At 42.2% G+C, this 16,215-nt stretch overlaps 1 protein-coding gene across 1 annotated transcript; it reads left to right on the forward strand.

Moving 5' to 3' along the window:
- The first annotated feature begins 3,988 nt into the window (after positions 1–3,988).
- On the forward strand, positions 3,989–8,463 carry LOC122006839 (phosphoenolpyruvate carboxylase, housekeeping isozyme-like). Its single transcript, XM_042562491.1, has 10 exons — positions 3,989–4,327; positions 4,575–4,966; positions 5,209–5,293; positions 5,464–5,686; positions 5,821–5,924; positions 6,008–6,095; positions 6,203–6,357; positions 6,425–7,423; positions 7,505–7,891; positions 7,979–8,463. The coding sequence occupies exons 1-10, from the start codon at positions 4,166–4,168 to the stop codon at positions 8,273–8,275; spliced, it is 2,892 nt and encodes a 963-aa protein (XP_042418425.1). The 5' UTR covers positions 3,989–4,165; the 3' UTR covers positions 8,276–8,463.
- Positions 8,464–16,215: the final 7,752 nt, after the last annotated feature.

Here is a 16,215-nt window from a genome sequence, read left to right on the forward strand (position 1 = left end):
TTTTCGGGTTCGGGTCGGGTTCGGGTTGGAAGGTTAGAGAGTAAAAGAGTCTCGGGTTGGGTCGGGTTGGGTTCGGGTTGACCCGGGTTGACCCGGGTTGACTTAAATATAGGGTTTTGTGGGTTTTTTGGGGTTAAATGAAATTTTATTTTAAAAATTTAGATGTTTTTATGTATATTAATATCATGTTTGTATGATAATGATGGAATATTGAGATAAAAGTGAAGAATTATAGGAAAAATAGCCTAAAAAAGTCGTTTTGAATCGGATTTTCGGGTTATATGGGTCGGGTTCGGGTTGATCGGGTTGGTCGGGTTCGGGTTCGGGTTGAGGTGTTTTGGGTTGAACTCGGGTTCGGGTCGGGTTCGGGTTGGGTTAAAAAAAAAAAAAAAACTCAACCCGACCCAACCCGACCCGACCCACCCGAATTGACACCCCTACCGAACGGGGAAGGATAAGCCCTGAAGCTAGCAAAAGCGAAGCATGTAGCAGCATGAGGAAATAAAGCTTATGTCATACCTGACAGCGGTGTGGTGCCAACCGACTGCGGATCTATCGCGATTCCTCAACTCCCAAATACCCGTGGAGCGAGGGGAGAAGATAAAGAGCGTAAAGCCGATATAAGAGAGCAAAGCCCATAGCCGTAGAAGGAAATAGAGCACCGTAGGTGAAGAGAGCAACATATGTATATGTAAGAGGCTGCACAACAAGTGAAGAATGCAGAGCATATATAATAATAGTAGAGTGAGGTGCATATAGCAGTAAGAGAATGCTGAGCCCATGGTGAAAGATGCAGAGCTTGTAGCAATAAGAGGATGCAGAGCCTTATGGTGAAGGATGCAGAGCCTGTAGCAGTAAGAGGATGCAGAGCCTCATGGTGAAGGATGCAGAGCCTGTAGTACCCCTGATCGGGGAGCTGGAACCCTGATCCCTGATCGGGGAGTAAGGCCCCTAGCCTGTAATCAAAGAGCGAGGCCCCTAGATCCTGATCGGGAAGTGGTACCGCGAGTCAATGATCAGGGAGCTGTGTCCCTAGTGTATGGGCGGGGAGCTGTGCCCCTAGAGTATGAGCAGGGAGCTGTGTCCCAAGTGTATGTGTGGGGAGCTGGGCCCCTAGTGTCCGATCAAAAATCGAAGACCCTAGTCTTTGATCAAGGAACTAGGCTCTTACTCTTTAATCAGGGAAATATAGCAGTTCTTATAATCGTAAAAAGGGAGCAGAGCTTGTAGCATACCTGATCGGGAAACCGTGGCAACCGGCTAAGGGTTTGTCTTGGTCCCTTAACTCCCGAATACCCGTGGAGTCAGGGAAAAAACATAATGGAAAAACTAACCTGTCAACCAGCTGAAGCTCTACTCGATCCCTCGACTCCTCCCGACGTAATCCATCTTCACGTTCCAGAACAGGCTGTTGTGTTCCCACAGACGGCGCCAAATTTGATCCGGTCCGGAAGCTGAGTCGGATGGACCGTCGGGTGAGGTGTCGAGAATGTTGACGGAATCGCGACGTCCCGGAGGGGGGTGTGCTGAGATGGCTCCCGTGTTGACCAGGTCTTCAGAAGTCCTCTGGTCAACGCTACCTGCAGCCAGCGACCGGGTTGACCCAGCCCCTGGTACCCCGATACTCGAGGCAGATCCAACGAATATATGAGTACAAGACTAAGCCATGAAATAATGAAAATGCATATGAAATATGAACGAGGAACGTACCCTGGCCCAGGGGGGCGCCCTCGGATGGGACGCGACTCGAGTTGTCGCGACCCGGAAGAGTGGATGACTCCAATCAGGCTATATAGCTGGATCTGACGGCGAGGAGCTGGACGCGGCACGGGCTCGGAAGACGAGCTGCAGGTCGGGATAAAATACCGGCACGCAGGCCGGGGGTATTAGCGGCACGCAGGCCTGAACACGAGACCGACATGCAGGTCGGGAAATGAGACCGGCACGCAGGCCGGGAAACGAGATCGGCACGCAGGCCGGGAAACTAGACCGGCACGCAGGCCGGGAAACGATACACAGACGAGATCAACACATACACTGCAACATAGTGCACAAGCTAGATAGGCGCGAAGACCCGAACACAGTAACGACACGAAGGCCGGAGACAATCTAAATGAGAGGAACCACGCGGTATGCTGGACCGTAATCAAACAGGTATGACCGGATGGATCGGAGGGGCACACACTGATGAGGATGGATCGGAGGGGCACACACTGATGAGGATGGTCCGGAGGACATCGTCAACCGTCGAAGACGGTGCCACCTGGCTGTGGATGGCCTCAACCAGCAGCATAGGGGGTTGAGAGATGCACGAGTCTACGGCGGCAACGCTGTGCCGACGATGGCCAACAGCAGAGGGGGCTGCGGCCGGCACCATGAGGAGGACAAGGGAAGCAGTGGCCGGTCTGTCCGGCGGCAACGGCGAGAGGAGGATGGCGGCGCTGTGCTGCTGCTCAGTGGTAGCGTCGTGAGGAGAAGGGGGACGAGAAGGTTGTCATCGCTGCAAGGAGGAGGAAGAAGAGAGTGGCTGTCGTCGCTACAGCCGGCGCTGCGAGGAGGAGGAAGGAGCTGCGGCATCGCTGGAGAAAACGACGGTGACATTCGAGGCGAGGGTCGCGTGGGTGAGGAGAAGAGATGATCGGAGGGAGAAGAAGAGGAGGCGGTCGGCGCCGACGAGCAACGTCCGAGGGAGAAAGGAGTTGGCGGCAGCTTCCTCCACGAAGCAGCCCTGTTGGCGGCGGAGAGAAAGAGAGGGAAAGGGAGGAACGGTAGCGGCCAGTGGTGAAGAGAAGGAGAGGAGTGGAGAAGAGGGGGTGGCCGACATCAGCTCCGGCGACAATGTCGGAGAAGGAAGAAGAAGAAGCTTTTTCTGTGGGCTGCGGCGGAGAAAAAACGAAGCCCCCCCCTTACGTGCATGCTATAGTGCCACCTTAAACCCTCAAAACTCTCCACCAAATGAAAAGACCAAATTGCCCCTCCTTTTCCCTTTAATCTCTTCCTTGCCCCATACTCATATCCGTATCAATATATATAGTTTAAATCGATTGAAATTGTAATTTAAAAAAGTTATAAATCTAAAAATATACATTTTGACAAATAATAATAATAAACTAATATAAATTCTATAAATTTAGAGGTATATTAATTTTTTTTCTAAACAGTGAAGTGTAAATAAAAAAAATATGATTAAACTTGGCTATGCAACAGCTTGAGTTAAAATAGCTAATTTTATTAGGTGTACACATGCATTGAACCACCAATATATATTTTTTTTATTGCCAATGATGAACTCTATTGCTATATTTATTTATTTTATAATAATATAAGAGTTCAGATCAAGTGTATTTTTCAATGTTTTAATATAAAAAAATCTTTTAGTGATTAAAAAAACATTGTTTAACGTTATAAGGAATCTAATTTAGATAATGCAACAGCATGGAATCCACCGTCTACAAGTATCTTACTCACCGGTCACCAGCCATGCCTCCATTTAATTTAGCAACTTAATCGATCAGTTCCACGAATCTAGACGTAGATAACAGATTTTTTTTTCTTAAAATAGAAAGTCATCCATACCGCATGAGTGATGATGCAGCATGACGAACAACAGGAGACTCATTTAATTACCTTATTAAGCTTAATACAATTTAACTCGTTTATAATATAGGCAGAGAATTCAAAAAAAAATATTAATAAAATTAAGAAGAGACATTAAAAAACATGAAAATAAAAAATAAAAAAAATACATAGTCAAAAAAAATTTCAAACATTTTTGAACTTCCAAATAATTAAATTGCTTCACCGAATTTAATTAATTCTATATTTTAAAATTGAGAAATATAATATTTTTTATAATATATGCCATTTTGTTACCGAGACATATTTATTAAAATTCAAAAAAATCGGTCAATTTAAATATAACGGTTTGTAGCAGACAGAGTGATCAAGAGTTGCTAAACGCTTCTCTATAAATAGAAGCCGAGCGATCGAGCGCATTGACTCATCGCTGCTTTCCGCGCTTCTCTTCGGTGTCTCGCGGAGGTGACTGCGGAAGCAATCTAGGGTTTCGCGGGCACCCGTGCCGTGCCCTGACCTCGTGGTCCTCACTTTCTCGCGCTGCGTAAATCGAGACGAAGGAGCGAGTGGATCGGGATCGGCGGCAGAGATGTCGAAGGTGGAGAAGATGGCATCCATTGATGCCCACATCAGGCTTCTTGCCCCCGCCAAGGTCTCCGAGGACGATAAGTTGGTCGAGTACGACGCGCTCCTCTTGGATCGCTTCCTCGACATTCTTCAGGATCTCCACGGCGAGGAGATCAGAGAAACGGTATATCTGGTTTTTTTTCGGGTATTTGTTTTCGATGGGGAAAAAAAGGATTTTGGTGGTGTGTGTGGTTGATAGATTAGGTCGGAAGGGGCGTTAACCATCTGGATTTTTCATTTTTTGTTCTCTCGATGGTTCATCCATTCATGATTTCATGATCATGTATTTGCCTTATTGTTATTCAAACTTGAGCGAGCTTGTGATTATTGAAACTTTTTGCTTCGATTTGGGCTTTTGCTATTGGTATCAGGTTCAAGATTTGTATGAGCTTTCTGCCGAATATGAAGACAAGCATGAGCCTCAGAAGCTAGAGGATCTGGGGAAACTGCTTACTAGTTTGGATGCGGGTGACACAATCGTGGTCACAAAATCATTCTCCCACATGCTTAACTTGGCTAATCTAGCTGAGGAGGTTCAGATTGCTTATCGTAGGAGGGCCAAGCTGAAAAAGGGTGATTTTGCTGATGAAAATTCTGCAGCTACTGAATCAGACATAGAGGAAACGCTTAAGCGCCTTGTGGGCCAGCTGAATAAGTCCAAAGAAGAGGTATTTGATGCTCTAAAGAATCAGACTATTGATCTGGTTTTGACCGCACACCCAACACAGTCAGTCAGAAGATCCTTGCTTCAGAAGCATGCAAGGTTTGTCTAAACTACCAATCAATATGTACATGCTACAATTCATTTTGAAATATTTGTCATAGTAATGCTTGATTGCCAGTGTTTTAATTGTTAATCCTCAAAATATATCCACATTGCAAATCGTAAAAAGATGTATCTTTTAAGTCAGTGATTTAACATCTCCACCATTTGGATGTTCTATGCTTGCTTAACTATGATGGGAAGAAAATAAGTTGTTTTACCTATCATTTATGCTTTATCAGGATAAGGAATTGTTTGACTCAGCTGAATGCGCAAGACATTACTCCAGATGACAAGCAGGAACTTGATGAGGCTCTTCAGAGAGAGGTAATTATACATTTTTTTTACAGGATTTTCTCTGTAAAATTAATTCGATTCTCTTTCTATCAAGGTTATTCATAGGAAAATGGAGCATTGAACCCTTATATGATTTTATCTCATTCTATGATTGTCTCAAAGTTGGGTGAGTTTTCTTTAATTGGTTGGAGTTTGTGCAGATTCAAGCTGCCTTCAGAACTGATGAAATCCGAAGAACTCCCCCTACTCCTCAAGATGAAATGCGGGCCGGAATGAGCTATTTCCATGAAACCATATGGAAAGGTGTTCCGAAATTCTTACGACGTGTTGATACAGCACTGAAAAACCTTGGGATAGATGAGCGTATGCCCTATAATGCTCCTCTTATTCAGTTTTCATCTTGGATGGGCGGTGATCGTGATGGTATATCATCTTGCTGATTTTAGACAAGTCATACATTTGCTTTCTTAAAATTTGACTATAATGTAGATGTCTGAACTCCTGAAAATGAGTTGGAGCTTTGGTGCATTGTTCTTATAAACTTCCTATGCATTTAGGTAACCCAAGAGTTACTCCAGAAGTAACAAGGGATGTGTGCTTGTTGGCCAGAATGATGGCAGCAAACTTGTACTATTCACAAATCGAAGATTTGATGTTTGAGGTTTTAACTCATCTGATCTTGGTCACTTGAAATTCCATTAGTGATATCTTTGCAAGTTGTTGATATTTCTTTATTTATTGCAGTTGTCTATGTGGCGCTGTAATTCTGAACTTCGAGTACAAGCTGATGTGCTGCACCAATCCTCAAAAAAAGATGCAAAGCACTACATTGGTACTGTTTGTTTATTGATTTGTTTTCCAGTGTACAAATGATTTTGCAAACTCAAGTTCATTTGAACTTTAGCAATTCATTATTCATTTCCACCTACTGTTTAACAGAGTTCTGGAAGCGAGTTCCTCCAAGCGAACCATACCGTGTTATTCTTAGCGATGTGAGAGATAAATTATACTGCACACGAGAGTACTCTCGTCATTTACTTTCAAATGGATACTCTGACATTCCTGAGGAAGCAACTTTCACCAGCATTGAACAGGTGCTATAATGATCTCTAATCTTATTAGCTGAAATACTTACTAACCTTTTCGATCCCTTTCTTGCAGTTTTTGGAACCTCTTGAACTCTGCTATCGATCACTCTGTGACTGTGGTGATAGATCTATTGCCGACGGGAGCCTTCTTGATTTTCTGCGTCAAGTGTCAACCTTTGGCTTGTCCCTTGTCAGACTCGATATCAGGCAAGAATCAGACAGGCACACTGACGTTCTTGATGCTATCACTAAACACTTGGGAATTCAATCCTACCGGGAATGGTCTGAGGAGCAACGTCAAGAATGGTTATTGTCTGAACTTAATGGAAAACGCCCTTTATTTGGATCTGACTTACCGAAGACGGAAGAAGTTGCTGATGTCTTGGACACGTTCCATGTCATAGCAGAGCTTCCTTCAGACAGCTTTGGGGCTTACATCATTTCGATGGCAACTGCTCCATCAGATGTCTTGGCTGTTGAGCTGCTGCAGCGCGAGTGCCATGTGAAAACTCCATTGAGAGTAGTCCCATTGTTTGAGAAACTTGCAGATCTTGAAGCTGCCCCAGCAGCCTTAGCCAGACTTTTCTCGATCGATTGGTACAGGAACAGAATTAACGGGAAGCAGGAAGTTATGATCGGGTATTCGGATTCAGGGAAGGATGCCGGTAGATTTTCTGCTGCCTGGCAGTTATATAAAGCTCAAGAAGAACTTATAAAAGTCGCCAACCAGTATGGAGTAAAGCTGACCATGTTCCATGGGCGAGGTGGAACTGTCGGGAGAGGAGGCGGTCCTACTCATCTGGCTATCCTATCTCAACCTCCGGATACAGTTCATGGATCACTTCGAGTTACAGTTCAAGGTGAAGTTATCGAGCAGTCATTTGGAGAGGAACATTTGTGCTTTAGGACACTCCAACGTTTCACAGCTGCTACACTGGAACATGGAATGCACCCCCCCATCCCCCCCAAGCCAGAATGGCGCGCATTGATGGATGAAATGGCGGTTGTAGCTACAAAGGAATATCGATCTATCGTCTTCCAAGAACCACGTTTTGTCGAGTATTTCCGCCTTGTAAGTAATCTATTGGCATGTCTTAGGCTTCTTCTTCAGTTTTTTACTTCCCTATAATTCAATTCTTGTTACAACTGACAGGCTACACCTGAGCTGGAGTATGGAAGGATGAACATAGGGAGCCGACCATCTAAACGGAAGCCTAGTGGGGGCATCGAATCGCTCCGTGCAATTCCTTGGATATTTGCATGGACACAAACCCGGTTCCATCTACCAGTGTGGCTCGGTTTTGGCGCAGCGTTCAAACATGTCTTGCAAAAAGATGTCAAGAATTTTCGAACTCTTCAGCAAATGTACAATGAGTGGCCATTTTTCAGGGTCACCATTGACCTGGTCGAGATGGTTTTCGCTAAGGGAGATCCCGGCATAGCTACTTTGTACGATAAATTGTTAGTTTCCGAAGATTTGTGGAAGTTCGGGGAACAGCTAAGAGCCAATTACGAAGAAACAAAGCAACTTCTTCTTCAGGTGAGATGCTCTTTCTTAAGTTTCTTGTGAACAAGCAAATACAATTGCCATTCAATTAGCTGAAACTGTTTGATTCTCATGGTGTAGGTTGCTGGTCACAAAGATCTGTTGGAAGGGGATCCATATTTGAAGCAGAGGTTACGCCTGCGAGACGCCTATATCACGACTCTGAACGCTTGCCAAGCGTATACCTTGAAGCAAATAAGGGATCCATCATACCATGTCAATGTGAGGCCTCATCTGTCAAGGGAGATTACAGAGTCCAGTAAACCAGCTGCTGAGTTAGTGAAGCTCAACCCAAGCAGTGAGTATGCCCCTGGACTGGAGGACACCCTCATCTTGACTATGAAGGGCATAGCTGCCGGAATGCAGAACACTGGCTAAATTATGAACTCTCGTCGATATCTATCCGGATTCCGGTCCCTTAAATAAGACAATGCAAGCTTCTCTTGCTTGTGTAAGCTAATTCTTCCCAGTTTTTGTTGTGTGCTTATTATAGACGATCAGTGTCGTCTGAAACACTTTTCGGCATTGTTGCCTAATAAACAGTTGGAACGATTGATCCGGTCGTATTCGAGAATAGCGATATAATATGCAATGAAAATAATAGATCAAATGAAATGGATGCTTGCAAAATATATAAGAGTCCACTAGCCTGAGGGTCATTGTGTGTGACCTTACCAATTTGAGCCGTAAAAATAATCTCTTGCAATGAAAAGTAAAATTATGTGTAATAGATTCATGGTGATTCGGTCATTCTCTGAAACTCTGTATTTATGTGAGTTTTACTCCACTACTTATTACATATTATCCTTCTAAATAAATGTATATAAATTTTATTTCAAATTTATCTGATTCGCTACCGTCTAAGATTTCTATCTCTACAATTCGTAAATTATTTATATAAATATATAGTTTTACTATCCATTTATAAATAAAATAAATTTGTAATAGAAACAAAAGGAATTCAAATAATAATAATAATTTGTCTTCTATAATACTTTTATTTCTCTTCACACATAGTGTATTAACGAAGACAAAGTAAAATATCAAGCCTTCATTAATACTTTATTCTCACGGTAACATTTCCCAAATACCTTCAGAGTATGTAAAGTAGATATCTCCTACCACATATATATAAAGCCCGTCTTTGACCCTCTTCCAAAGCTTAATAATCGGGACACCCAAAAAACCAAATGCTCATGTATCTCCAACACATATCTAGAAAAAGTGCACTATCGATTCTCCAAGTACTCTTGTTAGTCTCTAGTGCGAAGACGTCTCAAGGTTAGCATCCAACAAGTAGTAGCATGACTAGGCTGTAGGTAAGTCTTTCACACCGTATGGGTCCATACCTTTTTTGGATTGGGATGTCTAAAGAAATCATATGCCAAGCCACTCCTCCATCCCGTGCAAACAAATTCGCTAGTCTTTGTCCAACAGCAATTGGCAAGCCCACATCCAAGAGAATTCGGTCTCATATAAGTAGTAACCTCTTTATCAGGGGGGAGTCTATAAGAGCTACTTCCTAAGACTACACATCTGCCCCCCTCAGATACCTATGATAAACCCATTTGATCCACAAACATATGCTTTCACCTCAATATGCTAAAGTACCTTAGCTATCATAGCTAAGTTCCAACTCTTCAACTCCTAAAATCCCAAGCCACCTTCCTCCTTCGGTTTACAAATATCAGCTCAAGATACTAGAAGATGCTTAGATGCCAACATGAAATATCTACAAATGCTGTAGATATGGTTTATGACTCCTAGAGGCACAGACAAGATGGACATCCAGAAGCATTCTACACCTTAAAGCACCGATGAAATAAGTTGCACCTTGCCCACATAAGAGAGAGTGTGCCTCGGCCACCCATTAACACGCTAGACTATGGAATCAAGAAGTGGGCTATGTTGGTGCTGGGTACACAACATATAATCTAAGGTTTTAATATATAACTAAGGTTAAAGTTATATTAATTGTGATTTAACCAACTGTGTTAATTTACAGGTGCATGATATCCTAGCAGATCTAGGCATAAGCTAAGTTTTGGTTGGGACTAAGAAGATAAATTCATAATTGGAAGCTAGGTGAATTAAGTCCAAGTGGTTAAAACTTGACAGACAAATTCCTAATTGGAAGCTAGGTGAATCAAGTCTAAGTGGTCAAAACTGTTTGACAATCTGTCAGAGATTTTAGAAAATTAGCCAAATTTAAATTACACCAAATTAAATTCAACTTATCTGTCAAGATGACCTGAGCAGATAATCTCAGGCTACTAGTGGGGGCTGATTTTTACTAAGTGCTGAGTGCAGACTACACACTGGCTGAGCTGGCAGAGTGGCCGAGTGAGCAGAGCGGTCAAGCGGGCAGAGCTGGCCATGAGGTAGACCAACCAAGTGGGCAGATTGATCGAGTGGGCAGAGTGGTCGAGTGGGCAGAGTAGGTCATGAAGTAGAGTAGCCAAGTGGCAGAGCTGGCAGATTAGCCAAGTGGGCAAATAGGCCGAGTGGACCCAACGTCTGAGCGACTGAGAGGTCGAGCAGTGGAGACCGTCGAGCACCGAGTCTTAGTGGACGAGTGGAGCAGAGTCGCTGACTTGGCAGTACAACAGAGTGGCTAATTAGGTTGAGTGACACAAAGTAGCCAAGTGAGCAGGGTGGCCGATCGCAGATCAGACAGAGTGACCGACTGGGCTAATCGGCCAATCGGGTAGTGCGGTCGAGTGAGCAAGTGGACCGAGGCCTGCGATGGTCGTAATTTCCTTGAAACAGATTTGCCCCACTTCCAGCTGTGCTTCGAGGTTTTCTTGGGTCGTCAGTTTCCCAGGATACAATGATTAACCATGATTTCCACCAAGCACTGGTGTCACGATGAACTGAGAGGTACCCGATTACTATTATAGGTACTTGTCGAGCAAAAGATGCACGACAGAGTAGGAGGGGGAATGTAGGTGGAGAGCTTCAGCTTTTCTGTGCATGTGCTGCTCAAGACCATGGTCTCCCTTTATATGGGAGCACTATATCTTATTTGCATTGAACGCCGAGTAATGACCATTAAATATCCAAGGATTAATGATAGCCGACAACCATCAATTGTCAATTATTACTATTCGGGAGGTTACAAAATCACCATTAACAATTGTTAATGCTTCCGTTACCTTCTTGAGCAGCAAATAAAAAGAATTCGTGTGGTAAAATATTGGTTATTCCACTTGGGTAAATTTTGCCCTGACTGATCCGGCATTCGGCGCGCGCAGGTCATGCTCGCAAAGGAGTCAACTTGGTTCAGTGCAATCCGAGCCCTGGATTTGTACCCCCTATGCACCCACGTGTGAGAGAGAACCTCTCCCCATGCATTTGTTCACATCATCAATGCATGTGAATCAATATAAATCAACCAATATGCCTTGAAACTCTCAATATGAGACTAAAATCTCATTCACAATGGAACTTCTTCCCTCTTCCACCTCTTCTCCATTCACATATATCAAACAATCCCCACATGAATAAAAATAGGGTATGTGATAACATTCAGTAGTTGAGTCCAATACAGGACATGTAGGTTTTACCCTTTGAACCTTCACTTGTAAAGATTTATTTGTTTACTGACTCACAGTAGACACGATGTTCTTAAACTGTTCTACCGTCTATGTAAGCATTGACATATCTCACCCAAGACTCTCCCTGATACAACTTAGTTCTCATGAGTGTATTCTGTTGGTTGCTACTGAGAATATCGTACCGGTTCTCCTGTACAAAAATTTTGTACAAGTCTTGAACCATTACTAACAACCTATTGTGTTCTTTAGAAATTAAATTAGGAATCGCAAACAGAACTTAACATTATTGATTCCAAATTTAACTTATCTGTGCTTAGAGGTTTAAACTTGGATCGCAAACGATGCTTAACATTATTGATCCAAATCCACCCGCGTTACAAATTCAATTAAATATTAATTTTGAAAATTGGTTCCCAGGTCAAACATGGCGAGTCACTTGGCCTTCTTCGGTATGGGAACATCCACCACTACCTCGACAAAACCTCTTAACGAAATTCAATATTTAATTTCCTTATAGTAACCCTAGGTTTAACCAAAAAGAACAATCGAATCACAAGATCGAAAAACAAAGAAACACAAATTCGAAACAAATGTGAAACCTAGAATCACTAGCCTCTTGTGTTTGCTATTTCAAAATTCTTACAAAGAAAAACTAGTATGATGCGGAATAGAATTACTAGTTATACCTTTCTTTGTAAGCAACAACCTCTTGATCTTCTATCGTATTCCTCTTCTTATCTCAGACGTTGTGTGAGCAACGATCTACCGAGATGAGAACCACCAAGACTCCTTCCTTCTTGCAAGTTTCGACCACTAACCTTCAAGCTCCAAGGGATGCAAGAGCAAAGCCTCTTTTCTCTCATTCTTTTCCTAGCAAGAACCGGCCACCAACAAGAACTCCAAGAGAGGGATGCACCGGCCACTAAAGAAGAAGAGAAGAGGAGAAGAATAGGGCCGGCCACACCAAGGAAGAGAGGAGGGGAATACTAGAAGATATGTTGTGAGGTGAGGCACCTCTACCCCCTCTTTTATATTCCTTGGTCTTGGCATATAAGGAAATTTAATTATAATTAAAATTCCCTTATTCTCCTTACCATTGGTTAATAAGGAAAATTTAATTAAAAATTCCTTTTAACCCTTTACATGGTCGGCCCCTTCATGTGCTCCAAATAAGGCAAGTTTTAAACACAAAATTAAAATTTTCTTATTTGTTTCCGGAAATTTTTAAAATAAAAATTTCTCTAATAATTTTTCCCTTCATGATTGGTTATAAAATGAAATTTTATAAATTAAAATATCTCTATTAAAACATGTGGATGATTTCCAAAAAGGAAAGTTTTCTTCAAAATTAAAATCTTCCTTTTAACTACAAATAAGGAAAGATATATAATCTTCCTCTTAATCTTTTGTAGAAAGCTATAAAAGGAAAGATTTAAATTTTAAACCCTCTTTTAAAATCATGGCTTCCACATATGGAAAGATTTTAAATAAAATCCCTTTTATTCTATACATGGCCGGCCACCTTAACTTGGCTCAACCTTTGGCTTGGCCGACCCCAACTTGTACTCCAAGCTTGCTTGGCCGGCCACCTAAGGTTGGGTAGAAAGGTGGGTATAGGTGGGTATACCACTTTATAAATAAGAGGCTATGATAGGGACCGAGAGGAGGAATTGGTTTTGGTCTCCCGATGAAATTAAACTTCCCGTATTCGCCCCGAACACCCAACTTAATCTCATCAATAATAATTCATACCACTAAAGAATTATTATTGAACTACCGCATCTATCCCAAATTACATTTTGAGCTCCTTCTTATTATGAGTGTGTTAATCTCCCTGTGTTTAAGATGTCAAATGCTCACTAATTAAATGAGTTACTGACAACTCTCTTTAATTAATATCTTAGTCCAAGAGTAGTACCACTCAACCTTATCGTCATGCCGGACTAAGTCCACCTGCAGAGTTTACATGACAATCCTTATGAGCTCCCTTTGGGGACATTATCAACCTAGATTACTAGAACACAGTTTCCTTCTATAATCAACAACACACCATATAAATAATATCATTTCCCAACATAATGATATGATATTATCCATTTTGAATCTAAACCCTCATGACTTTGCTCTTGAACTCTACCCAAAAGGTCTCATACTAATGGAAATATCCTATATCTTTTTAAACCCATGATCTTTACCAAATCTTTCTAATATATGATTTGATTGAATCCCAACAATATGGATAGTCTTCCCCTTACAGTGCCTCGCCCCACAACAATCTCTAGCAAGGACCTCCTCCAGAATCCCGATACCACCTTCCAATTAGTCACCTCAGTGATCTGTTCAGTAGTTTCTATCCAACACTTTGAATAATACTTCCACCAATAAGATATCCAATAGGTAAACCATGAAGTGTCCATAGTAGATTGTTGATACTTGACAAACGGTGAATCCTCAATAACGGAGGCAAGTTCTAGTACAAGCGATGAATCCTCCAGCGTTGAATCTATTGGAACCACAACCTAATAAGCCCCCCCTCTCTCTCTCTCACAAACCCTACTTGAAAGTTGAAATGACACTTTAATAATTATAATTGGCATGCATACTATATGGAAGCAATAAGAAATATAATTATGACTAGGGGTGGACATTGAATTAATTCGGTCTATAAATTAATCGAAAATCGATTTAATATTGACTATTGAATCGAATTAAAATTTTACTAAGACTGAATTAACCAAATTGGTTATTTCGATTAACATCAAATTAATCGAATTATGACTCCTGGCATGATGCAACGAGAAGGCACAACGAGGATACTCTATAGTATCACGGTTTGATCCTCCGTTGGAGTATATGTTGACGTTAAATTTAGTGAAAACTCAGGCTAAGAGATCGTGGGTTGAAATATCCACGTGTAGAAATGTTAAGTATTAAAAAAAAAAAAAAAATTCAACAAGCCATACCTGTCCACGTGCCCCCTTCCCCCTTCTTTTCCTGTTTTCTTCCCTTCCCCCACCGAACTTTGCAACCCCTCCTTCTTCTCTTTTCCTTGCTTCTCGTCAACAGCAGAAAAGGAGAAATCGCAGCAGCTCCTTTCTCTTCTCCGGTGGTGACGAAGGGTAGATCCCTTCCCTTTCTTCTTCTCCAGATTTGCGACCCCCTGCTCTCTTTTTCTCTTCTCCGACGGCAACAAGCTCCCCCTTCCTTGCTGTCTTGCTTCTCGGCAGCACTGTTGGAGCTCCTCGGAGTTCGCCGGAGCTCACCAAACCACCGGGAAAAGAGAGGAAACAAAACCCTAGTTGCTCTCTCCTTTTTCCCCCACCAACAGCAGCATTTTTTGCTGCCTTTTGTCTTCTCCAACAGCAGCCCTAGCTGCTGCCCTTTTCTTGGCAGCACCGCCGGAGCTCGCCGGAGCTAGCTGAGGCGGCCAACGACGAAGGGAAAATAACCCTAGTTGCTGTCCTCATTTCCAGCAGCCACACAAAACCCTTAGAAAAGGTAGATCCGCTACCTTAGCGGCCCCCCTAGTGTCGGCCCCACGGATATGGAGGGAGGTTCATGCAGGTACACAGGCCATAGGCGCATGGCGGGGTAAACCCCAGGTCGTCAGTTCCTGAGAATCGACCCCTGGCTATTACGCCAGAGATACCATGCGCCCACCGTCTGCGCTACGCCCTGGGGGCCACACAAAACCCTTAGAAGGTATATTTTAGGTTGCTTTTGGTTAAATTGATGTGTAGTTAGAAGGGTTATCTAGATTAGAACAGATGTTGTATTTAGGAATGCAAAGTGGTACGAGGTATCGAGATCAAAATAATTCACTGATTTTGAATCAGACTTAATGTGTAGATTTTAGGTCATTATTATTATTAGATAGTATTTTGATTATTTAAGTTATGTTTGGTATTGTGTTTGTAGATCCGAGTTCGAGTGGAGCACGGTGACCTGCCGATACTCGGAGATTTTGCTGTATATAAGGTGGATACATCTACTCTTGTCTATTTCCTTGTGCATGAATAAATATATAAATTGGAATATGTATATGTTGTATTATTGTTTTCAAAATGGGGATTAAACTGATATTATAAATAGCGAAATGGGTTAAAATATTAAAATTATTGGAGGGTAAATAATTAATATCATTTCTTGTTCACATGTGGGTTCATATTGGGATTGATATGGGAAGGGTTGTTTTTTTAAAAATTAAAGAAATATTCTGAATTACTCTTCTGTTGATACCTTGTCTCTTTTGACTTGCTTGACCTTTCATACTTCATGCTTTTTGATACTCTATCTGTTGATACTTGTAGCTTTTTATCTGTGGACCCTATAATGATAACTTAATAGATTTGATACGAAAATATTACCTTGATTGACCATTCAATATGAAAAGAGAATAATCATGATAAATGGATGAATATAATCATAACGGTGAATTAATAAAGATAGTAAATGAAGAATTAAAAAGTGAAGACTATGAGCCTAGCTTTATACCAGAGCTCTATATTAGAGTACTGGACCGCCCACATGTCATTGTGGTAGCGCGGTGGCCGCGGTCCAGAGTATCTGACCGTACACCCGAGGCGTGTTGGCGTGATGTAGCCCTCGGTCAGTGTTTATTATGTCTTCCACCGGTGAGGGCTGATAGCCTGTACGTCAGATGACGTATGCGACAGTTTTATACTCTTAGGAGGCTTTTAGCCTATCCATATGATATTTCACTCTGATGATCTTGGCTCTAGTGATTCACTTTTTAGTTGA

This window comes from Zingiber officinale, chromosome 7B, assembly GCF_018446385.1.
Source record: "Zingiber officinale cultivar Zhangliang chromosome 7B, Zo_v1.1, whole genome shotgun sequence".
In the NCBI taxonomy this organism is placed as follows: domain Eukaryota; kingdom Viridiplantae; phylum Streptophyta; class Magnoliopsida; order Zingiberales; family Zingiberaceae; genus Zingiber; species Zingiber officinale.

Excerpts from the sequence above, each read along its gene's own strand:
- LOC122006839 (XM_042562491.1), top strand. The coding sequence starts at position 4,166 with ATGTCGAAGGTGGAGAAGATGGCATCCATTGATGCCCACATCAGGCTT. Across the intron at positions 6,358-6,424 it reads CTTTCACCAGCATTGAACAG|TTTTTGGAACCTCTTGAACT; the intron begins GTGCTATAATGA and ends CCTTTCTTGCAG. Across the intron at positions 7,424-7,504 it reads TTGTCGAGTATTTCCGCCTT|GCTACACCTGAGCTGGAGTA; the intron begins GTAAGTAATCTA and ends TACAACTGACAG.